This window comes from Hydra vulgaris, chromosome 14 (genome assembly GCF_038396675.1).
Source record: "Hydra vulgaris chromosome 14, alternate assembly HydraT2T_AEP".
NCBI classification, from domain to species: Eukaryota; Metazoa; Cnidaria; class Hydrozoa; order Anthoathecata; family Hydridae; genus Hydra; species Hydra vulgaris.
The window spans coordinates 21,100,001-21,126,688 of record NC_088933.1 but is presented as its reverse complement, the minus strand read 5'-3'; the positions used below and the strand labels follow the sequence as shown (position 1 = coordinate 21,126,688).

The window sequence follows — 26,688 nt, the reverse complement described above, 5'->3', positions numbered from 1 at the left end:
CCTGTAAGTTTTTTATTCCTAATCTTTTAGCGCTTTGTAATTTTGGGTATCTTGTTTTTAAACATTTGGCTCAGTGCGCTTAGTTCTACCCGCCCCCTTCCTTGTGGTCTACTATGTTATTGGTGAAATATACATAAACAACTAATAATAATAAACCTTTGCTTGAATTTTGTGCTTTTATACTGGGCATATGTCCAACACCTCTAGTATTTAGCTAACTCTAACTCTAATATCTTTTCTCCTTCTACAGCTGTATGTGTTCCATCTTTTCTTCCCTGAGGCTCCTACAGCTGTATGTGTTCCAAGTATATGTATTGCAGAAAAAAATCTTTTGAAAAACTAAATTTAATAACAACCACCCTAAAAAAAGGAAAACAAAACAGTACACAACTTATTGAATTAATTAATTTTTTTCACTTTTTTTCTCATTTTATTAGTTTTGCTTTCTTTGTTTTTGAAACTTTTTTTTTTTAAACGCTTTTGCAAACGCCTAATATAACAAAACTTGCAAACGGCCTTGACCAAGTTGTTTAAATAAAAAACTTTTTTGTGGACAAACATGACAAAAAACCGCACGCATGTCCTGGGAAGGCTTGAAACATTCAAAATACTTTAAACAATTTTCAATATATATTTACAAATAGCATCATGTTTGCAACTTGAGTGTTTATTAAAATCTTAAATAAAATAGTTTTATTTAGCATAACTAAATTAACATATGTTTACATCCACCTGTATTCAAAAAAATGCTTTTATAAACAAGATGCTATTTTATATCAACTTCCTTACCTATAGTATTGTTTAATTTTATATTTTAAAGGATAAAATTAAACAACATAAACACAAAGTAATGATTAAAAATCATTACTTTGTTCGATGAAATGTTGAATTATCATTTATTAACAATAAATGATAATTCTTCAAAAGTATATAATGTTGAGTCTCAAAAATAATAATAATTTTAAAAAAAAAATATTATCTTTAATTTCACTGCCTAAAAAATCACATTTTTAACTACAAACAAAAGCTTCAATCTTTATAAAAAAATTTATTAAAATTTTTTATCCTTTTTTTTATAAAATAATTATTATTTGTAAATTTTGCTTCTTTTAAGACCCAACATGATACTTTTAAAGAGCTTCTTTTTTTTTTGACAATATTAGGCACCAGTTTGATGTTTAAGGGACTTCAGAGACCCCTATATATATATGTATATATATATATATATATATATATATATATATATATATATATATATATATATGTATATATATATATGCATATATAAATATTTATATATAAATATATATATATATATATATATATATATATATATATATATATATATATATATATATATATATATATATATATATATATATGTATATATAAATATATATACAACCCTCAGAATTAGGGTGACCTAAGGCTGACCTAATAACCAATTATTAAGTGTTTAAAGTCAGCAAAAAGTTGCCAAGATTGTTTCTATGTTTTATGCTAAAAAACCTTTGTGTCAAACCTTTTTAGCAGACCTGATGCCAACTCTAACAGTTAAAAGTCAGCAATAAATTGCCAACCTCATTTTTCTTAATTCGGAGGTACTGTATATATATACATATACCAGAGTGTTAGCTAGCCCAATGGCACCACATATATTTCAAAATTCCCAAAAATCAATGATCTTTTTTTGTTTGGATTAGAAAACTTTATAAAAGATTCCCAATATTTTGTAGAATAATAAACAATAAATATATCCCGATATTGCAAAATCGTGGCATAAAGTAATTCCTGGCTAAAACTTGTATAGCTGACAAGTTATTGTAAGTCTATTCCACACCAACCTTTTATATACTTTTTCCGTTAATCCTACAGTTAAGCAGCCTAAAGTAATAACATTTTTCGTTTTTGAAAAAACGGAGAAGGGTAAAAAAATGCATATTAAAAAAATAATAATAAATACTAATAATGATGATTATTTGTATATTTATAATAAAAATAGTAACTATTATTCATAAAAAAATAATTAACTAATATATTTTGATATTGAACACGAAAATATAATTTTTTTAGTCAGCCAAACTATAAGATTATCCTTTTTTCTTATATATATATCCTACCTGTCTGGGTCTATAAAATATGGGTATTCACTTAACCAACTATTTCTGCACTTATCACCTCGATAATGATCATTTCTATAAATATTCCTTATGTACTTGAATATTATCTAGTCAACAGCAGAAAAACAATTTATTAAAAGAATTGCTTTAAAAGAAAAAAAAAATTAACATATGCACTTTTTCAGCATACTTAGAGCTTATAAGAGATTTATAAAATTGTTTGTTTTTCGCTTACATGCATAACTTCGATAACTCAGCAGTTTAATGCGCTGTCATGGATGTTATTTTGCAAGGATTCAAATCCACCTCTTAACACAATACATTTTCAATTTTATCATGTGGTAAAATAGTAGCCCATCTGCAAAACGTTTTAAGTCACAATAAAAATTTTGAGTTAATTCCATTTCCACATTTTACTGAAATCTATTATCTATTTAAATATCAAACCAATTTAAAAACTTTTGGCCCAAAAAACGGACAATGAAAATAAAAATAAACTTCAATAATGTTTAATTTTATATTTTAAAAAATCTAAAAAGATTTAAAGAAAAAATGTGTAACCGTGAGGATTTGAACCTTATTGCAAAATTAGCATCTGCTAAGGTTGCATCTCTTTATTGAGCTCGACACTTTCTTAATCCGGATTCTATTCTCTATCTCTATAAATCTCAAACCTGGCCTTGTATGGAACACTGTTGCCATATCTGGGGCGGATCTTCTAATGATGCCCTTTCTCTTTTAGACAAGGTGCAAAAATGCATTGTAAACATAGTTGGACCTGCTCTTGCAGCCAACCTCCAACCATTATTACATTGTTGTAATATTGCTTCTCTTTCTCTTTTCTACAAATACTATAACGGGCACTGCTCTAAAGAGCTAGTGTCTCTTGTGCCATTTACTAAAATTCATTCTCGTTTTACTCTTCATTCAATTAAGTCTCATTCTTTTTCTGTGACTGTTCCTAAGCGCTCTAAAAACTCTTATTCCTCTAGTTTTCACTCGAACATCAGCTCTTTGGAATTCGCTTCCTTCATCTTGCTTCCCTGATTCATATAATTTGCAATCTTCTAAGTCATCTGTCAATCATTATCTTGCTCTACAATCTTCATCTTTTCACTTCCAGTAATTTCTAGCTCTAATATTGGTTGCTTGCAGCCTTGTTGGAAGTGAAAATGTTTAAAAAACAAACAAAAACCCCACAGTGCTTTGCATTATAAACCCTGTGAGCTAAATACTTTGGCCATTTAGGTGTATTGTACGACAAACATTTTAATAGTATTTAATAAACAAAAGACTTCATAAAACCGCAAATAAATGCTATAAATCAAAATAAGGTGAAATGGTTGCAATGCAATTTTCTAGTAAAAGTTACACTGTAAAACTTGATATATACTTTAACATTACATAGTTTGAAGCTTACATAAGTTAAATATTTGCATACACTTTCGTTTACAACATCCTTAAACTCTATGATCCACAGGTTTTTTTTAACTTGTCTAAAGCAAAAGTTTAATTCTCCCTAATTTTCTAATTATGTATATATGTACACACAAATTTTAAAACAACCTTAACATAGGCAAAACATTTGTGTCTATTGCATCAAGAATTTCAATCTTCAAACCACTTTCTGATTCAATTTTTGATAACCTTAAAAATAAATTTTTAAAAATTTAGAAAATGCATCTTATTTAATAACAAATTTTATTATATATGTGTTATATTATGTATTTATGATTTTAAACTTAGAAATGTTTTTTGAGCATAAACAAATAAATAAAGATATATATATATTTATATATATATACAGGCTTGGTCGAGAAGTGGATGCAATCACACTCTATTCCTGACCACGCAAACAACTTGGCCATGGTGTTTTAGATGTGTGGAGTACATATCAGTTTATTGTATTCCATATATGTCCGAAAAATTATGTTTCAACAGAATATAAAAATTAACTTTGTAACATTATTCTTTTATAATCAGATATTAGAAAAATGCTTTTAAACAAAGCGGTGATTTACTTTTTATTCATTGTTTAATAAAAGAAAATTTTTGAACTTGTTTTCAAAATTAATAAAGTTGAGAAATTTTTATTAAAAATTTAATTTATTAAAAGGTTTAGTATATTATACAAATTATTATTTATTATTTAAAAAGTATGTATTTTTTATGTTAAATGTAAATCTTTTAAAACAATCTGTATGGTTAATTTGATAAAAGCAATACTTTCAACAACAAACTTCATTAAAGCTAATTAAGCTAATAATCAAGTAAACATACGGGAACAAAGATACGAGAACCAAATAAAGTTACAGACAAATGAACACAAATATATATACATAGTGAATTATGAGTAGATGCACACTGTGCCGGAGGTTTAAACAAAAACAAATATACATTTATATAAAGTGATCTACTGGTGATTCAGCACAGTGCCAGAAGTCTTACAGAGATCTATAAAGAACACAAAAATTAAACATAGGTCTTACAGAGATCTATATAGAGGTCTTACAGAGATCTATTTAGAACACAAACAATAAAAAACACACAAAAAAAGCCCACTCACTCAGCAGTATTGTAAAGCACTTCTGCTTCCTCTTCACATATTATTTTTATCTTTTTAGTTAAATCATGAAAGTTTGCTTTAAAATAATTTAACCAAACAAAAACTTTAGTTTACAAAATAAAGTTATATTCACTAAGAATGTAATATGCCCTTTATATATTAATTTATAATATATTATATTATAAATTAAAATATAAGGGGCATACACCAATGGACTTAAGTAAAATATAAAGTTATTAAATGTATACTTTGCCTGCAGTTTGGATACTGATAGGGCTGTTGCGAAGAGATTTTTAAGGAGGGAGGGGGGAGGTGAATAAAAGGGGTTTTGCCAATAATGGCTGAAAAATTTTTTTTGTCAACTAAAGCATTAACAAAAAAAATTCCAACAAAAAATCCATTTATTATTACTCTATAAATCTATTATTACTGATCATTATAAACTGCTGATTTCAGAGGTCTGGCACATTGCTGAATTTTTTAAACATTTTAAAGACACTGTTGAAAGAAATGAACGATAGAATACTTCTATAGAAACTTAATGATTATTTCTTTTGTTTATCTTATTAAGAAGAATTGTTTCCAATATTTTAAACTTTGCATATTTATTATTTTAAACTATGCATAAGTATGAAATGGTTATAAAAAAATATTTTTTATTTATTAAATAGTTTAACTAGCATTAATTTTATTAGAATCTAGTTATAAAATAGTATTCATATACTCTTCAACACATTAAAGATTTTTTCCTTATTAACTCATCATAAATATTAAATTTTTTCTTTATGTAAAAGAGTTTTGCTAATTTTATTTCAAAAATTATAAAAGAGCAAAGTTTAGAAATTATTATATCTTGACGTAGTGTCATGTCTTCCCCTACTGTGATTTTAAGAACATTTTTAACTATAAAACCATAACAGATTAAAATTTTGGGTTTTCGGTTGAAACTTCCCCACTCAATTTTCAATTAATTTCTACTAATTATATTTGAGTAAAATTACTTTTTGAATTTAATTTTTAAACTTTTGTAAGTTCAAGTGCGTTTCTTCACTTACAGTGGCACCACCTACTTTAAATAAATCTTCACCTACTGCGAATAAAAAAAAGGAAAATTTATATTAATATATATATATATATATATATATATATATATATATATATATATATATATATATATATATATATATATATATATATATATTCTTCTAATTGTTTAACTTTATTATTTTAACTAAATAAAGGAAACATTGGTATTTAATTCCAAAAAAAAATGTTGAACAATTTAGTCTGAATCAGAGCTGATGTTTTCAAATTCTTTTTTTACTTGATTATTTTAATTTTCCTTTGCGAGAAGTTTTTTTTTAGATTTTCATCAAAGCCTCATTCTTTTATTGTATCTGTCCTTGCATGCTCCAAAAACTTTTATTGGTCTAGTTTTTTCTCTGCACCTCAACCCTTTGGAACTCTCTCCTATCTTTATGTTTTCCTGACTCATACAACCTTCAATTTTTGAAGTCTTCTGCCAACCGTTTCTTGCTCTATAACTCTATTCTTTGTTTCTAATAACTCCCAACAAACAAAATTGTTCAACAAGATTGGTACATTTTCTCTGTGAATTTCATTAAAATTGTTATCCAATTTAAACTGACATGTTCCACTATTTTTATTTTTACTGAGACTATAACCTGGTGGTGCAACTGCAGCAACATTATTTGGCATTCGAGCATAGTTAACCTTTATACTTCGATTGATTTTTTAGGTTTGACCACTCACTGCGCAGTATTTTTAACTAAAGTTGTAGCATGGCCTACTGTTATTATACGGCCTGATTTGTTGCGTTTTCCGTAAAAAGCAGTTTTTTTACGGCTTATTTTTAAATTTTAAATTATGTATGAAAGGTTTTAACAACAACAACAATAACAATATATTTACCATTGAATATTATACAAAGGTGTTGAATAAAATACTGAATTATAATATTATAACAATTACTATATAAATATTTGCTTGCAAGCATTGGTTTATGCTTTTATAGTCACTTAATATGTAATTTCATTCTGAACTGATTAATATGTGAATGTATTCTGACTGATAAAGATATAAATGACATAAAATGATATAAATGATATAAAGTGATATAAATGCATATAAAGCTATAACAGTTTTGTTGCAAAAACATTGTGTATCAAGTGATTGTGTGCTTCTTGTGGATGAAATGTATCTGCAAAAAGCAGCCCAATATCAAAGTGGGAAATATATTAGTGAAGATTCAGAAAGTAGTCTTTATAAAGGTGGTGTTGTTTTTATGATTGTAGGGCTTTAAAAAGCTATGCCTTATATTGTGAGATCATCACCTGAAGTTTGCACAACAGGATCATGGTTGAAAAAAGAAACTGATGAGTGCATAACCTCATTGCACCAATCAGGTTTTAAAGTAAGAGCTATTGTTACAGATAATCATTCTACCAATGTTAATGCATTTTCAGAGTTACATAAATCCTCTACTGGAGATGGAAAACTATTTATTTATCATCCAGCTTATAATGGAGTTTTAAAAACATATCTATTATATGATATAATCCATTTAATAAAAAATGTTAGAAATAACTTGGAAAACATTATGCAAGATATTGCATTGTTGTCTTCAGATATATTAGAGTGTCAGCTTTCTGAAGATAGCATGAAAGTTGCTGTTACTATAGCAGGCTACATTGCTAAAAAAATTGAAAAAAAAAAATTTTAACGTCTATCTTGTGGTCAAAAAATGGTTTCTACAGACCAAGATGTTCTTAATAACGAATATCTGAAAATATTATCCAGAGGTGGACTTATATGTCCAAGTCAATCCTGTCTGATTTTATTTGTCATCTTTTTAGTATTCTAGATTTCTATTATTCTAATCAAACATTGCAGTTATTCTTTATCACTTAAAAGTTTTGCAGAACAAATTTTTAAGATTTATTACAGCAGTGTTGATTTTACATGCAAAAATCACCAAGAATGGGGAATTAAATATGGATCTTGAATTGTCATTAATATTTTTTATAATAATTTACAAAAAGAAACTACAGATTCTGTAAGAAAAGATCAGGTAAAAGAGTTTAAAAAAAGATAAAGAACTGATAGCTACTGCTAATAAAAGATTTTTTCTCAAATCCTTAATACATATAAAATTACAAACCTTTGTTTTTATTTCCTGATAAGAGTTGTAAGTAGTCTTTGCAATATGTAAGTTTGTTTTAGTAGAATTTTGATACATAGCTATTTGAAAGCCTATTTCAGTATTTCATGTTATTGGAATATACTGAAACAGGGAATCAGTTAGCGAAAAATATTGTATAGCATAATGTAATTACATGATGATAATCTTAGGTATTCCTCGTCCATTTTAACAAAATAAACATTTGCCGTAAAAAAACTGGCCTCTTAATTTTTTCTGGAAAATGCAACAAATCAGGCCGTATAATAACAGTAGGCCATGGTTGTAGGTGTATTGAAAATAAGATTTTGGTATGTTATTGTAATATCTGAACCTTGAAGTAAAATTTTTCTGAAAGCCAAATGAGTATATTTACATAACTTACATTGATTGACGCCATACCTATCATAAAATTTATACAGCGAAAAAAAAAAACTTTTTTTTTTTCAAGAAATATTTTATATTGCACTTTTTTCAATAAAGATACATTTTTTGAGAGAAAAAAAAGGCGGATTATGTAGGTAATAAAGTTAGATTTTTAACATCCATATTTAAATAGAATAATTAAAACATGCTAATAGCACTTTTATTTTCTTCACATTTTGAAAAATTGTTGTCATAGTAACTGTAGTCATAGTTTTAGCAAAACTATGAGTAAACACTAAGAAAACCAACAAAATACCATGTTGCTTTGAAAATATATTGACACTAAAAACATGAAAATACATTTCTATAGAGTACTAGTGTCATACCTTAATTAAATATAGCTTTACTACATGTTCTTTAGTAATTTTTACATAATTATACATAAATAATGTCTATAAAACAAGGTTGATAAAAAGTGTAAATAAGATTTTAGATTTCAAATCAACATATCAAGGTTAGAAAAATAGATTAAAGTATATATACAATGATGAAAATACAGTTCTTTATCATTAGAATCATTATTCTAACTATTTTTAGATGGGCTCATCATAATATATTTAACTAAGTTAAATATATTATGATGAGCCCATCAATAATATTTTTAACTTGGGATTGCGGTAATTGATGACCTCTGGAAGTCATAGTTTAACTGATTTTCAAAGTGATAATGTAAGCAAAGTTTACAATAAAACATGTGAAGTTAATGTTTATCTTGACTGGACCATTGATTTGAAATTAAAAGTCAGAAATGCAATGTGACCTTTAGTTTTTGAGTTTTAAAGTAAAATATATAGGCATGTTTAAAAATGCCAAAAAGCGTACTTCAGAACTAGTGAGAATGCCAAAAGGTATACTTTGGAACGTAAGGTGGAGCAAATTTACCATTTGTATTTACACAAAATAGAGTTTTCCTGCTTTCTTTATTACTATTGTTACATTATTCATAAACATTTCTTTCTCTAATGCGGATTACTTTTCCAGTTTTTAGACCTCAAAACCAGTTTCATCCAAGTTAAAAACTTAAGTTGGATCAATAAGGCATTGTGCATCATCATTAAAGTTTTGTGCATCATAGTTAATACACCTCATCAAACTATTTTCTTATTGATGCTTCAGTTACAAGACCTCTGGCTCTTCTCACTTTTGCAAGAATTCCTTATGATGGCTAATAAATTTATAAAACCAGTTTTTAATTGGTATATCATCTTCAAATGGTGTTTTCATACATTGCTCTTTAACATTTTTTTGTACTGTCTTTATAATTTCTTTGTGATTGCAAAACCTATATTAGCGCACTGCATTAACCAATCAACCAATTTATTTTCTATTGCTTCTCCAAGACATGATTTAATATCAGAGTTTTGCTGTATGGGTTGGCTTTTACCAGATAATTTGTCACATAAAACAAAACAAAAAAATCATCCGAAAAATAAGTAAGTGCTAACTAACATAATTTTTGTAATCACCTAGCCTGTGAAGGATTACACAATGTTATACAAAAAATACTACTATATTTCAAAAAAAAAAATGTTTTTTTACACTTTTATTTAAAAAAATAAATTAATTTTTAGTCATAAAATGATTGAAAACTTTTTTTGACTGCAAAAAAAGTTTCTTAAAAATGAAAAAAAAAATCGTTAAGTTTTTATTTTGTTTTTGTTAATATTTCTTTTCTTTTTTTTTTAAACAAATTCTTTTTTATAATTATCTCCTGTCAATCAAGTTATCTTTTTTTGCGCATTTCTGAAATGTTCTCAAAAAAGCTAAAAAGCCATAGCCAAGTTGTCACAACTAATTATTATATGCATGGTCAGGAACAGAGTGCGATTGCACCCGCTTCCCAAACAAGCTTTTTTATATATATATATATATATATATATATATATATATATATATATATATATATATATATATATATATATATATATATATATATATATATATATATGGAAATATTTAAAAAAATCAGTATAACAAAAAGATACTTGTTAAAGCTAGATATGAGTTGAACCCCCATCCCATTGATTAATGAAGATAACTTTACAGTAAAATCAGTTTCATCTTCCTATAATCAAAATAGCAATTTGCATTATTTCATATATTAGCATGTTAATTATGCAATTATTGATGATGGTTTATTATAGTCAACATTCTTAACAATTATTTGTTTACTTTTTTTAATTCTACTTTATTACACTTTATGGTTCAAAAAACTGAACCTATAGATAACTTACATTATTAATTCAGTTAAAACTTTATTTCAAAAATATAAAATCTTATAAAATATAAAATAAATAAACAAACCTTATATATAATTAAAAATATATTATCAATTTCTCCGTTTAGTCAGCCCATTCAAGCTCGACTGTACATATGCAAAAAACTTTGGCAAGAACTTAATAAAACGCTCGCCAAAAAATTCATGTTTTTTTTAATTGTAACAAGTCATTTTTGTTTATAAAATACTTTAATGAAAAATCGTGAGTTTCATGTATGAATTTTATTTAGAACTTAAATAAAACATTCATTTTGCCATTTTTATTTAAATTATTTTATGTAGAATTAGATAAAACATTTGTTTTGCTGTTTTTATTTTAATTATTTAATTAAGATTTTAAATAAAAGGTTGTAGCAAGCGCAAAAAAGTCAGTGAAATAAAAACTATGAATTCAAAAAAATAAATGAATTTCATTATTCATAATTGACTCTGCTAAAGATTTTTATAGAATAGTTTTTTTTATTTGTTACTTGTAATTGTTCTTTTTTCTTACTTATGTTTTGTTATTTATGACTTGTTATTTTTTATGGATTTTCTGAAAGATACTTGCGCTTTAACTTCACTTTTCTTTACATCTGTTAAGTGTTTTTTTTTATTGGTTATTTTTAAAGTATGACATTTTATTATTGATCATTGTTTTTAAACAACTTTAAACAATCTTCTTCTTTACTTCCACAGTATTACTATTGTGATTTCAAGTTTTTTTGTTCTTTTGTTTTATTATTATTGTTATTATTGTTATCATTATTATTATTATCATTTTTTATAATTAATATTAATTTTATATATATATATATATATATATATATATATATATATATATATATATATATATATATATATATATATATATATATATATATATATATAAATTAGTAGAATTACTGTTTGATAATATCCAAGTAAATATTTTTCAAAATTTATATGATTGATTATCCCATTTTTATTATTATTATTTTTTCGTTTAAAATTTAACTAAAACATTTGTTTTGCCTTTTTTATTTTAATTATTTTATTTAAAGTTTATGTTAAGTAGTTTTTTTGCCTCTTATTTTTAAAATGGTGCTAGCCAGCCTGTAAAAATGATCTGGCAAGTGTTTTTATGTGTGCTACCATTAAATTTCAAACGGAGAAGACTGAATTATGCATTATTAATTGATATTATAAACTTAAGTTATCACATACATAATAATGGGTTATTGACAATATAAACAGCCTTTTAATTAAACATGAATTAAATTCAAACCAACAAACAACAATGCATAGCTAACCAAGATTACAAAGGTTGTTAACAAAGAAAAGCTTAAAGTTACTATTGGTCACATTTTAAAAGTATTGTTCAAAATTGAATTTTTAATTTAACATTAATATAAAGCAACTTTTACTATTCCAAAATTACTTTGATGTCCAAACATTTTATTCCATTATTAAATTAAATATAATCAAATTAATTTTATCAATATATATTAGTAAATTATTTAATTATATAAATAATACGTAAAAATTATGTCATTATAAATAATATTATACTTTATTAAATTTTACCCTAACATTTTTTTATTAGGAAAAAAGAAAAATTACAATTATACAGTATCGGACAAAACATGGTGCGCAAACTCAAATTTAGAACAAAAGTTGATCAAAAACTAAAAAAAAAAACTAAAACAATTGAACATATTATTTTTTACGTAGTTTATTATGCTGTTAACAAAACTTAAAAGTTAAAAACCATTTTAGAGGTATCTCCCATTCAGCATGTGGTAACAACATCTTCCATTATATCTTTGTAAACAAAGCGGTCCATAATTCCATTAATTTTGTGAATAGGACCAGTTCCTAGTGCTGAGAAACATCCCCAAACCATAACAGACGTTCCATGCTTAACACTCTTCTTGGTATATTTAGCATTGAATCTGGTGTTCTTTGGTCTCCAGACTCGCTTCTTGCTGTCGCTTCCAAAAAGATTATATTTTGATTCATCACTAAAAAGCATGTTTTTCCACTTGTCTACAGTCCAATTTTGGTGTACATTGGCACATGCAAGTCTTAGCTTTCTATTTTTAAAAGAAGTTAGTGGTTTCTTGGCAGGCATTCCAGAAAACAATTTTGCTTCATTAGCTCTTTGTCCCACAAAGAAGCAAACTTTGTGCGATTAGAGATTTGTAGTTCAAGTTTTTCGGTTAATTTTGTGGATGACAAAAATGGATCTTTTTTAAGCTCTTTAACAATTATTCGATTTAGTCTTTGTGATGTTTTTCTTGGACATCCGCGCTGAAGGTTTGTTTTATAGCAGTCACGAGATCCAAATGATATGACAGTTTTGCTTACAGTCGATTTAGCTATATTATACTTTCTACAAATTTCACCTTGAAGTTTTTCGCTTTTAAAATCTTTAATAATATTTTCACGTAAAACACTTCCTAATTTGTCGTAAGTCATTTTATGTTGCAATTTACGCCATATATCACAAGTTAAATCTATTTTTAGTTTAAATGAAAAAATAATTGGCCAGATGTTCCAAAATCTATTTTATTATTTTAGAGTAATGTTATGATAAAAGTGAAAACAAAAGAATACAGTAAATTGAATAAAGACAATGAAATCTTATAAAAAAAGCTTCATTTTGATTTGTCCACCTTGTTTTGTCCAAGGAAAAATGTAGTTTGTTGAGAAAAATGTGTTATAAATTTTTTGTATGATTCTTAGTATGATTCAAACGTTCTAAATTTTGTTAAGAACATAATAAACTATTTAAAAATTAATATGTACAATTGTTCTACTAGTTTTTTTTAGTTTTTGATCAACTTTTTTTGAGTTTGTCCACCATGTTTTGTCCAATACTGTAGTTACTTATAACAATTTTGGGAATCATTGTTTAAAAAACTTTGCTGATGGTACAGCTCAGTTATTTGCAGTAACAGTGCAAACAACAAGATAATAAATAAAATATTATGGTGTTAAAAAACAATGAAAATAACTCTCACATTTTGTGACATTTTCAATAACTTCTTGAAAATTTTTTCCACTAATTCAACATTTCTAATTTACAATATAATATTTTTAGGGCTGCTTTCTTTTTGTGAATATGATTTGTTAAAACTTAATAATAAAATCAAAAGATCTTAAAATTAATAATAGAAAGCTTATATATAAAATAATTAAATCTAAATCTAAAAATAATTACTATGTTAGCAGAAAGTACTCCAGTGTTTTCTAAAACTTTAGCAAGTGATTTGACCAATTGGGTCTTTGGAGCAGGTTCCATTCCTTTAAAAATAGAAAATTTAGATATTACTTTTTTGTGAGAAGATTTTATAATTAAGTAACAATAGTAATTGACTTATTGATTATACATATTTTTAAATGTTCAAAATATAATACCTTTATTTATTATCTCTAGTAAACAACTACATGTTGATCCACGAAGTTTCTCATTACTTAGATAGCCAAGTAAGTGACTATAGAAATACACACACATACATACATACATACATACATACATACATATATATATATATATATATATATATATATATATATATATATATATATATATATATATATATATATATATATATATATATATATTATTTTTTGTGTATATATATTATCTTGTGTATATATAAATTATCTTGTGTGTATGTATATATTATTGTGTGTATATATATATTATCTAAAATTTTTTAAATTTCTTCTTTTAGCACAAAGAGTTATTAAAAACCATTTTTTACCACAAACAGTAAGTTTAGATGTCAAACTACAGGAATATATATATATAGATTCATACATACAAACATACATACATACACACACACACACATATATATACATACACATATATATACACACACATATATATATACATACATATATACACGCACACATACAACCCTTGGAATTAGGAAAAATGAGGTCGGCAATAAAATGCGGCATTAGGTTGGCAAAAAAAAATTCGACACAAAGGGTCTACCATAAAACATAGAAACGAGGTCGGCAATTTTTTGTTTACCTCAAACACTTTTTGGTCGGAAGTTAGGTCGGCAATGCCGAATGCTGACTCTAATTTTGAGGGTTGCACATATATATACATATACATATATATATATATATATATATATATATATATATATATATATATATATATAAAATGTTCCAACAGAACAATTTACACCAAATTTTTTCTGGAAAACTATATGGCCAACAAAAAGATATGGGAAAAATGAAAGAAAAAAAAAACAATGTTGTGACAATTTACTAATTCTGATAATGTTGGTGTATGAACATCAAAATTATAATGAAAATATACTGGTTATGAACATTACCTATAAACATAACCAATTTTAATTGTTTTAATTTCTTTTATTAAGGAATTTACGTTTAAATTTGTGAAGTGTTAAGATTGTATAGAAGATGATTCGAAGGATGAGACAACAATGAAAAACAATGATGAAGATGAATGAATGATGACGAATAGATAGATTTTTGATGATGAACAACTTATAACTTAAAACTTAACTTATAACTTAACTTTTAAAAAAATAAATTAAAAAAAGATATAAAAAAAAATTAAGAATAAAATATTTCTTGTAATAATTCTTAAATCATCTGGCTGCAATTAATTCTTTAAGTAAATTTACTATTTACAGTAATTAAACCTTTCTGCATACTACTTTTTTCCTTTTAATATTTTTTAAATAATTTTCAGTTATCTGTTGACAAAACTTGATTTGAGCAAAGGTATTCCCCGAAAAGTCAGATTTTGCAAGAGAGATGTTTAAAAAAATATTTCTTTCAAAGGGCAAAATTAAGTGATTGCAAATTGCAATATCTGGAAATGCTTCTGATCTTTAAATTCCTAATTTTTTAAAACTGTACATACTTTTAAAACACAAAATTCAAAAGTTGTTATTCAAAAAAAATATTTGTGCATTATTATTATTATCATTATTATCATTATTGTTATTATCATTATTATTATCGATATGATAAATCTTGATCTCAAAATTATGATAAATAATTTCATTAGAAAACCTAATTATTATTGTTATTATTATTAATAATGATTTAAACTTTAGTATCTTGATTCATTTTTTTTTAGAATTTTTCTTAGAAATCAAATAAACTTTTTTCTTAGAAGTCATTTAAATGCTTGTAACTCTTCTATAGTGCAGATACTTATATTAAAAACAGAGGTGTTTAAAAAACTCTAGTGCAGATACTTATGTTAAAAACAGAGGTGTTTAAAAAACTTACAAAAACTAATTAAAAAAACTTATAGTTGTTTTAAAATACTACTAAAAAACTCAAATAACATATATATTAACATATTTATTTATCATTATATTTATTATCAGTTAATCCAAATTCAAAACATTTAAAAATTTCCAAATATTTTTAAAAATTATAATTAAAAAAGATTTGAAGATTACCCCACATATTTTTTTGACATAATTATATTTTGAAATATGTGTGTTACATGTAATGCTTGTATTTATGAGCACTTATTAGTAGCCTGGACAAATAAATAAACAACTTTCAGCATAAACTCAAACACAACTTTGTTTAAGAACAATTGAAATTTTTTAAGACAGGTTAACTAACCAGATTATGCATTCTTATGGTAAAACAGAACATTTGCAAAACTGATGGTAAGAAATATTATATCAATATTATATCAAACAAAAAAATTTTTTGCCTTATAATGTTATATATGGAGAGTATAGAGAACAAACAAATTTAACATGAAATTTTCTAGTAACATTTTATTTTGATTGGTATAAGGAACTTGCAATTATTATATATACACCAGTTAAAACCAACATAAATACATGATAAAACATAATACCTTATAAACCGATCATTTGCAATAAGATTTATGTTTATCCAAGAAACAAATGCTCCCATCACTTTTAAGCATAAGCACACAATGTTAGTATCAGCTTGCTCATAAAGTTGTAGAATTTGATACCAAGATTCAACTAAGTCATTAATGCAGTGATCCCGCATATAATCTTTAATTGTTGTGTTTCGCTCTAGTTCCTTGAAATACAAATGCAATATATTCGTATAAAATATCTTTGTATAAATGCAATTATACAAAGATATTTTATATTCTCATAACAGATTATTTTTAATCTAAATCTAAGATGATTATAATCTCATAAACCATTTGAAAAATGATATGATGATAAAAATGAGATGATCATAATCTCATAAACCAATTTAACAAAACAAAAAATAACAACAATAAACTTAAATTTAAAAAAAAAACAATATTAGAATAAAGTGTATTTGCTTGATATTAGGTTAAGTAGTTATGATAAATAGCAAAAATAATAAGAATTGAAATTCACTTATAATTGAAATACACATTTAATTGAAATACACATTTAACTAAAAAAATGTAAATATTTGCACCAAAAGACTAGACTATATGAAGAGTGGAAAAATCTAAGAGTGATGATAATGACTAAGGACTGAAATGTCCTTCATATTGAATGACATTTCAATGGCACAAATAACAGTTACATGGTCAATTTAAGAAAATGCAAAGATATTTAAATGTATATATTTAAAAAGTCAAATCTGATTAATATAGGTAATATGTTTGTGCAAGTATGCCAGTCTTCATATAAGCAAATAAGCAAACTAGGCAAATCTATAATAATCATATAATCACATAAGCAAACTAGGCAAATCTCTCAAGTTTATCGGAACCCTCTGCTGAGTAGTTTAACTAATGCTTGAACAAAAACATCTTTGCCATGTACAAATATTCATCCAGCGGGATTTATGAAAAGCAGTTTACTTTTTATCCAAGTAAACATGCTTTCATTTTGCAAACCTCAAAGTAGTCATATTTAGATTGCTATGCTTTATTTGAATGTTAATTCAGCACAAAATTGCACACACTCTTCTTAATTGTCAGTCATCTCTAAGCCTCTAACTCAGGTTACGGGTAACTCATAACTCAAGTTACGGGTAACTCATAACTCAAGTTACGGGTAACTCATAACTCAAGTTACGGGTAACTCATAACTCAAGTTACGAGTTTTAAGTAGAATAAAAGCTCTTGTTTTTTAAACTTTATTCCACATGGTACACAATATAAATAAGCACACAATATTAGTATCAGCTTGCTCATAAAGTTGTAAAATTTGATACCAAGATTCAACTAAGTCATTAATGCAGTGATCCCGCATATAATCTTTAATTGTTGTGTTTCGCTCTAGTTCCTTGAAATATAAATGCAATATATTCGAAGATATTTTATATTCTCATAACAGATTATTATAATGGTTTGCAATTCAATTCAAAATCAGGTGACCTATTATTTCCAAACAACAACTCCTATACTTGACCATGATGTTGACCATGATGCATGGAAATAATGCCTGTAAGCAAAGTCAGGTTAGATTCATCATGATCATCCTGTTACTGATAACATGTAATCCAGTACAAACTGATCCATATCCTGATGCTTTGTAGTATTTGCATTGTAGAGCTACATTGTTTCCTACCTAGGATGATAGATTTCCATCCTAGGATGATGAATCAAAACTTGACTCTTTTAATTTTGCTTGTCTCCTTGATGGAGATTCTGCAACTTTTCCTGTTATCTCATAATAAAAATACAATTCTAAAACTCAGTTTAATAGTTCTAAGGCTGACTGCTAGTAAGGTTTTCCTAACTCTGTGGTAGCTCTCAGAAAGCTAATTTTGTCAACAGCTGTAAAATATCCAAGTATTGATAATGCCATGCTGCGCATGGGTGGTGTTCTTGTTAGTGTACATGGAGTACATTGTCAGGACCACATAAGCAGTCTTTTATTAGAAAGTTAAATTGATTAGCAGAACTGAGGAAGCATATAACATCTTATAGCACCTGAAAATATCAAACATAAAAAACCATCACCACCATACAACTATTTGTTCGTTATCATCAAAATAATTTTTCATCAGTTGATTCTTACCACTTGCAAAACTCACCAGACTCAAAAAGATGAACTTTTTAAGATATATTTATATTCAAACTCATATTTATATTTAGACTCAACTATTTCATCTACTATATGAGCAAGGGCTTTTGACATATCATGCTTTTGATAAAATCTGGCATGCTGGTCTTCTCTATAAGCTCACTTCATATGGTCTATCTGGGAAATTACTAAAATTATCAAATCAGTCTAAACGCAGTACAAAAATTGTTTTCAAAAGCCAACTTTTTCATTTCTAGTAACTTCTGGGGTAAAACAAAGTTCTATCATTGGTCTTGGTATCCCTGTATTGTGTCTTATTTATATTAATGATTTTTCTGCCTTACATCTTACATTTAAATTAAATCTATTTGCTGACAACAAAAATATATATACCAGTCTCGAACCTCTCACTTCTTAATTCTTCTTAATTTTATCTACATGTAGAAAACAATTTGAAGGAATATAAACACTATACAGTAAAATAATTAGAGATAAAAAGAGTATGTGTAATGCAATGATGAGAATATTGTGCTAAATACAAAAATGATTTTAAAAAAACAAGTAAATATTGACAATAAAAACTAAAGTTATATACCATACCATATTGAATATAGATATAGTGGCTATAACTAGTAGGAGAACTAAGTAAATAGCTAAAAACAGAATATGTAATATAACAAAAATATAAAAACTATTTTAAGAAACAGCTTATCCAACTATACAAATACTTGCAAACTTATAGCAATAATCCATAAATCATAAACAACCATCAAAAGCAAAGAAATCAGTCAGAAAGAGCAATATGATCAGTACCTGTTAACAAAAGAGGTCAAATTGAAAGCAACATTATAATGACAAAAACTGTCATTATAACTGAAAGCAACATTAGAATGACAAAAACTGTCATTATCACAGAAAGCAATGTTAGAATGACAAAAAGAATACTAGTGAAGATTTTATATCTTATAAAATGTTTCATCAATTTAAACTGACTAATTTTACATTTTTAGTTATTTAAAATTTAAATTTTAGCCAATACAGTTGAAGAGACTACTCTTTTTTTTATTCTTTAATGCATTTAAATTTTACTCTCTAAACCCTAAACTTCAAAATACAAACCTTCTTAAACAAGATCATTGTGCCGAGAAACTGGTTGGGCTAGTTTATCTATGGTTTATTTATGCACTTTCTCTTAATAACAAGATCCAGAAAATAATTTGTTGGCTATGCTCTAGCTGATAAGATTAAGGCTCTGTCCTATTATCCTAATACTGCATTTCAACCTTTTTTCTATACTACAATAATTACTGCTTAATCAAGCTATCATCTCCTGTTCTAAGGTTGAAAAGTTGTATCCCTTTCTACTCGCATGTCACTGGTGGTTTTTGAAAAAAACATTAAAATTTAATTAGTTTCCTCAATTAAACTTAATGGGTATTTTATAAAGTGTACTTGATTTTGTCAATTTAAAAGACACAGAGTTGTTAAAAGCCATTTTTTACCACAAATGGTAAACTTAGATGTCAAACTATAAGAGTTAATTTTGTCTTTAAAAATGACAAACTTAAGTACAATACAGTAAATTTAAATGTCAAACTATAAATATATATATATATATATATATATATATATATATATATATATATATATATATATATATAATATATATATATATATATATATATATAGTTTGACATTAGAATTTACCATATTGTACTTAATTTTGTCATTTTTAGAGACAAAGAGTTGTTAAGAGTTTTATTTGAGCACGAAAAAACATAATTTTCCTCAACATCAATGCTTTGGAATTTTCTCCCACCTTCATTTGTTATTAAACAATACAATTTAACATTAAACCATACAACTTAACAAATTTACATACAAACTTTGTTGAAAATGAAACTAATAATTAAAATAACAATAAATAAAAGTAACATTGACTTCTATTCAAAAGAAAAAAATTACGCCTTGATTCCAAACATTAGATGTTAATTATAAATGTAATATAAATTCTGTTCATTGAAACTTTAGTTAAGTTTCATTTGAACAATCAATAGATAAAAATCAAATATTTATATATGTATAAATCAACATATAAATTTTGTCAATTTACCTGTGGAGTATGTGGTATATGACGAGCAACAACTTCTTCGTCAACAGCAAGAAGTACACGCAAGTATAAATCCACAGCAAGAGGTCCTTTTTCAAGAAGTTCCAACAATTCAGTGAAAAATGAGGTCCACTGGATAAAAAGATAAACAAAACTGTTACACACTTGAGCTTATTCAACAGAAGCCTTAGCACACCATAAATTGATCAACACAGAAAAAGAAAATATAATTGAGATAAAAATAACAAATCTTGAGAAAAAATAATTAACTTTGTAAAAATAAGACTTTTAAAGGAAAAAACAAATAATAAAATTAAATCGCCAAAAATTAATGCTCTTTAAACAATAGCAAAGCAAGACAAAGGGATGACTACAATGCAGCAGATAGAAGCAACAATAAATCCAGTGCAAATAATGGCAAAACAAGACAAAGAGATAAACATCAATGCAGCAGATAAAACAACAATAAATGCAGGGGATGTAACAAGTAGAGCAACTAAAAGTCAAACAAATGAGATTAACTTTTTGTATTTTTGGATTTCAAAATCTGTTTATTTATTATTTATTATGTAGCAAAAATTTCCTTGGTTTTATCAAGACATACTATTGTTGTTGTTTTAAATTAAACAGCAAAGTTTTTAATTAGGATAAAATATCTTTTGAATTTAATAATTTAAACCAGGTTAATAAACTAAAAAGTAAACAAAAAAAGTTTTGCAGTAAGCAGTGTGCAGAACGATGTTTTTTTATAACAAAAACTTGAGGACATGTGGGTGTATGGAGTGGAGTAAAATATTTGAAATAATTGGTCAAATAAAACTTTTTCATTTTAAAATACATGATTCAAATATTTATGTAACAGAGATGTTTAAAGTAATTTATTCACACAATCTTTAAATTTAAAAATTTTATTTTATTCTTCTACTAGTGGCCAACTATTTCAAATAAATATTAAAACATGTACTTTCAAATAAAATGTTTTTTTTTTTAAATTTCACCTTTTTTTTTAATTCTTTTTTAGCTCACTAGAGAACATTATGAATAGAAATAGATCTACATCAGACCCTGTCTAAGTATATACTGTCCATTTTTCTGTCAATGTTGTTTATTAATAAAAAAGTTGTAGTTTTTGCACTCAACCACATCACCACTTCTACCGCAACGCCACTGTAACATACCAATTGCATTACAATTTAGTAATAACCATTTTAAAACTTTTTTCTTCTTTAAAAAAACTTATATCAAACTAATAAATCTTTCAAATAAAACATGTAGAAGAAAAATAAATTACTTTATTAGGATATTCTTGTATAAATACCAAACATAACAAATGAGAGGTCTTGTTGAGAATAAAGTTCTTCTGTTGAGTTATGCAACACTGAAAAATTAATTTTTATAATATTTATAAATTATTATAGTTATAAATTACTATGTATAGCAAAAAATTATTTAGAGAGTTATTTAATAAAAACAGAAGTTGGCTTTTATTAATAGTAACTATTTATACAACAATTTTTTCACAATAAATTTTTTCTCACAATAAATCTTTTGATTTATTGTGAGAAAAGCAAACCAGGAAACTCTTAAGACAGAATTAAATCTTCAAGTTAACTAAATCTTAAAAAGTTGCAGCTTTGTAAACTCAATCAAAATAATGTTAGATCTTAAGTGTTTGGTTATTGTGCTACCAGGCAACAGTAAAATTTTTTAAACAGTAAAAAATTATTATTTATGAAAGCTTTTTCTAGTACTTATCATACAACAATTGGCATCACTTGGGCATTATGGGCACATTTTACCCGAGATCTTTCTCCTAAACTGATACTTTATATAAACGAAGCAAGAACACAAAAAAAAAAACATACTTGAAAATACCACTTTCGTAGGCAACTTTTTAAATTTTCTTTCATAGAATCTTCAATTTGTGCATACCTACAATAGTAAAAAAAAAAAATATCTTTATAGCATAAAATTAAAAACAAATAACTTAAATATTTGAACAAAATTTAATTATCCCTGCCCTGAAGACAGGGCTTTGGAGCCGAGGTAAAAAAATTGACTCCAGCTTCATTAAAATTTCGAGCTCTAGCTCCGGCATCGGAGCAAATCTGGAGTGGCTCCAGAAGAAACAAATTAAAATAATAAAATATTTTAGTGGTTACATCAAGATTGCTTGATAAAAACTCAAGTGCAGAAAAGAGCTTCTCTATATTTGCTTGTGAGAAATAATACATACTTTGCATCCTTTTTGGGTATTCCTAAATTACCTCAAAAGCTGATTTCACTTTTAACATTTTAATATTTTAATGCTTATAACTTAATGTTTTCACAATTACTTATCTTAGTCACAATCCATTGTTTTTTAAAATTTTTACTTTTGTGGAGAAAAAGAGAGTCCATTATAATGAACATGGTGCGTTTGAGGAAAAATATTTTTATATCACAGGTAGTGTATTTGATGCTTACATTTGTTTTAATCCATAGAAGTGTATATACATAATCTGTATATACATACTCTATCCTTTTTGGGTACTCCTCAATTCCCTAAAAAGCTGATTTCAATCTTAAATGTTTCTTTTCTTCCAGTGTTGACAGTCATTCATGAAATTTATATTAAAAATGTTTTTATTTACTTAACTTTTTATCAAGCTCTTATTCAAACTTGTCTAATTCTTCATCAGAATTAGATTTACCTAAAACTGAATGAAGTTCTGTAAATGGTTCAGCTGTTTTTCTTATTTCTTGACATACTGATATATTTTTGGCATCTCTTTTATAAGTTATTTTCGACTATTGCTTTTAAAGCTTGTTTTGCCCATATATATGTTTTTCTTCTAACAATATTCTACAACTAGTATCAACATAAACTGGGGCTAGAAATATATTATGATTCTCTTAGTTTCTTTGCCAAAACCGGACCTTAGCCAAAAGTTGGGTAGTGTATGTTTTTTATAAAGTTGTACTATATTTTTGGCATCACAACTAGCTAGCTGCAAAGCAGCACATCACCTCAATCTTAGTATGTTTACACCCTTTTGGAGAACTAAGGTTAGATATTTTTCTCAAACTCCTGCACTTTCTTTCTTGTTCGTATCCTGTCATAAAAGCTCTTCATGTTCCTCATCCTATATAGCTTCATCCAGAAAATTTTTATGATCTAAATTTTTATTTGAAAGTGTGATTGTCTCTAATGTTTTAAAGTAACTTTTAAAGTATCATATGCAGCAACATAAACTACATGACATATTACAAAAAACAATTTGATCAAAATTAATTTTAAAAAAAATGCTGGCAATTTTCCGAATGTATGCAAAAACAACTTTATATACTTCAGCTCAAGTATAATTTATATAATATTAAATTTCTAAGTGCCTCAAGGTGAGCATCAAATACTTAACACTGAATGTATATATATAATATCAATATCAAAGTATAAAATGCTTTATTTAGAAATCATAAAACTTTAAATGACATTATTATTTATAGTTTAACTCATAGTTTGATCTTCCAAATTATCAAAAAGAGGAGCTAGCTTGGAGCCAGCACCACCTAGAAATATTTAAGCTTCTTGTAAAAACACTAGCTCCAGATACCTCCACTGCGAAGCAGCTCCAAAGTCCTACCTGAAGGCAAAATTCAATATAGGGTGACATATGAATTGTAGCACCTGTGTTTCAACCTTGAACGACGAGTTGAGCAAATTTTGCTAATATTTTTACTTACAACCTCTTTTTTTTTTAAATTAACTCCAAACAAGGCTGCAAGCAACCACTATTAAGTTGGGAGTTACTAGAAATCAAAGAGTATTGTTAAAGAGCAAGGAAACGGTTTACATAAGACATAAAAGTTGTATATTATATGTGTCAGGAAAATATGAAGATAGGAGAAAGTTCCAAAGTATTGATGTGCAAGGAAAAAAAAACAAGATAAACAAAAGTTTTTAAAGCATGAAGATACGGGACAAGGACATACAGTAAAAATATACAATACAAAAGTTTTCAGAGCATGAAGGGACAGTAAAATGTTTGCAACTTTGCTTCGATGAGTAAAGCAAAAATTAGTTTTGGTTGATGGACAATAGCATGTTTGAGCAGCAATCATGGTAGCATTTGTAGAAAAAAGAAAAGAATGCAGCCTTATGATGATGGGGCAGTGACTTGAGCTTGGCAGATAGAGCAGGTCCACCTATACTAACAATGCATTATTGGACCTTGTCTAAAAGAGAAAGAGCGTCATAAGAAGAACCAACCCAAATATGGATATAAAATATAGAAAGAACCTTTCTGTTAAAACAGTTAGCAAGTTGTAAAGTGAGAAGATCAGAACCTGTAATTATTCATATATGAGATCAGAATCTGTATTCATTCCTATGCAAGAAGATTTAAAATCTGTACTGAAACCTTTATGGATTAACAGATTTTCAAAATTTCTTATATACAACATAATTTTATATAAATACCTAATATGTAGAACAACTACATAAATAGATTATGGTCAACAGGTAGCAAAAGTGTCAAATATGATTTAAAAAGGTTTTAATATATAACTATACATTTTAAAAAATACAAATAAAATTAACTATTTTAAAAAAGAAAGAAACCTGGACTTGATATGGGCTTCTAGCACTTGTAAACAAAAAAATTGCACACGCTCATCTCTAAAAATTGTAAAAAATAAATAATTTATCAAATAACTTATTTTCCAGATAAATATACATATAATAATAATAATAATAATAATAATAATAATAATAATAATAATAATAATAATAATAATAATAATAATAATAATAATAAGCTGCACAAGAAAATATTTAAGAAAAACACAAACAGGACTAAACTAAATAAAAATGCCTAATTTAGCACAAAGTATATATGTTCATTGTTTTTTGAGTGAAGAAGTGGCCAATTTTTGGGGTAAGCCATCAAATACTTTCTAAGTTATTAATAAATTTGAATTTGTAGATTAAATCACCTTGATTGTGTCTTTCATAAAATGAGGCTTTGTTGGATAGTGCTCTAAGAAGCGGAATTTCTTTAATGGCGCGGTTTTGAATTTTTTCAAGTTTTTTTATGATGTGCGCAGAAAGAAAATTTCAAACAGGGAGTGATCACCAATGTGTAAAGTCTCTTCCAAACTTGTGCGCTTTTATAGATAAAAGATTTCTTTAGTTGACAAGGAACAGAGTTAGGTTTTGATGATAATATTTCCACATGCATGCAAATGCCAATACCTCTTTTGTTGTAAGAGAAAATTGAGAAGTTGTATCCCTTGTGAAGTCAAGATATAGTATTGGTGATTTGGATTTTGCCTTTGTAAGATAAGGTATTTTTGTAGTTAAGACGCAAGCGCCAGGTTGTGGTCCAAAATGTGATTTAATTTACATTGTTCTAGAACATAATTGTGTTGTCAGGGGTCGAATTGGTGGTATCAACTTTGCTGTAATATCATTGATGTATAAAGGGAATATAAGAGGTCCTAGTATAGATTCTTGTGGGGCACCACTAGTGACTGATAACCAATCTGAAATAGCAGATTTCATGACAACTCTTTGTGTTCTGTTAGAAAGAAAAGTCTTCAGCTAGCGTGTTTGTAGATGATGCAGTATAATTAGACCATGTGGTACTATCAAGGTTAAAGTCTCTTGTGATGAGAAGACCTGAGAAGTGTTTATATTTGACTAATTTAGATGCAAAATTTATAGAGGCTTTAATTTGATTATTTATAAGGTCATTACTGGGATGTGGACAGTATATACAACCAACTAAAATTTTTTCAGTTCCAAGATTAACTGAACACCAAACTTGTTCAGAGTCAGTTTCATTAAGCTCAAGATAAGTAGCTTAATGGCTTCCTTATGTGTCAGATATAAATGCAGACTCCACCATTAGGATTAGTTTTACAATCACGCCTATATGTAATATAACTTGTGAGACTAGAAATATAGTTTTTATTATTTAATTTTTTTATACAATGCTTATGTTACAAAGATAAGGCTTGGTGGTGTTTT

General features: G+C 26.4%; 1 protein-coding gene across 2 annotated transcripts in view; it reads right to left on the bottom strand.

Moving 5' to 3' along the window:
- The window catches only part of LOC100197199 (exportin-T), an 82,174-nt gene that overhangs the window by 31,403 nt on the left and 24,083 nt on the right, over positions 1-26,688 (bottom strand). For both annotated transcript variants that reach the window (XM_065817073.1, XM_065817074.1), the window contains exons 4-12: positions 25,279-25,335; positions 22,544-22,610; positions 21,970-22,056; positions 20,682-20,810; positions 16,435-16,628; positions 13,971-14,047; positions 13,774-13,856; positions 10,297-10,376; positions 3,687-3,767 (exon numbers count right to left, since the gene is read on the bottom strand). In XM_065817073.1, coding sequence (XP_065673145.1) covers positions 3,687-3,767; positions 10,297-10,376; positions 13,774-13,856; positions 13,971-14,047; positions 16,435-16,628; positions 20,682-20,810; positions 21,970-22,056; positions 22,544-22,610; positions 25,279-25,335 — 855 coding nt within the window. The remainder of the gene's footprint in view (positions 1-3,686; positions 3,768-10,296; positions 10,377-13,773; positions 13,857-13,970; positions 14,048-16,434; positions 16,629-20,681; positions 20,811-21,969; positions 22,057-22,543; positions 22,611-25,278; positions 25,336-26,688) is intronic.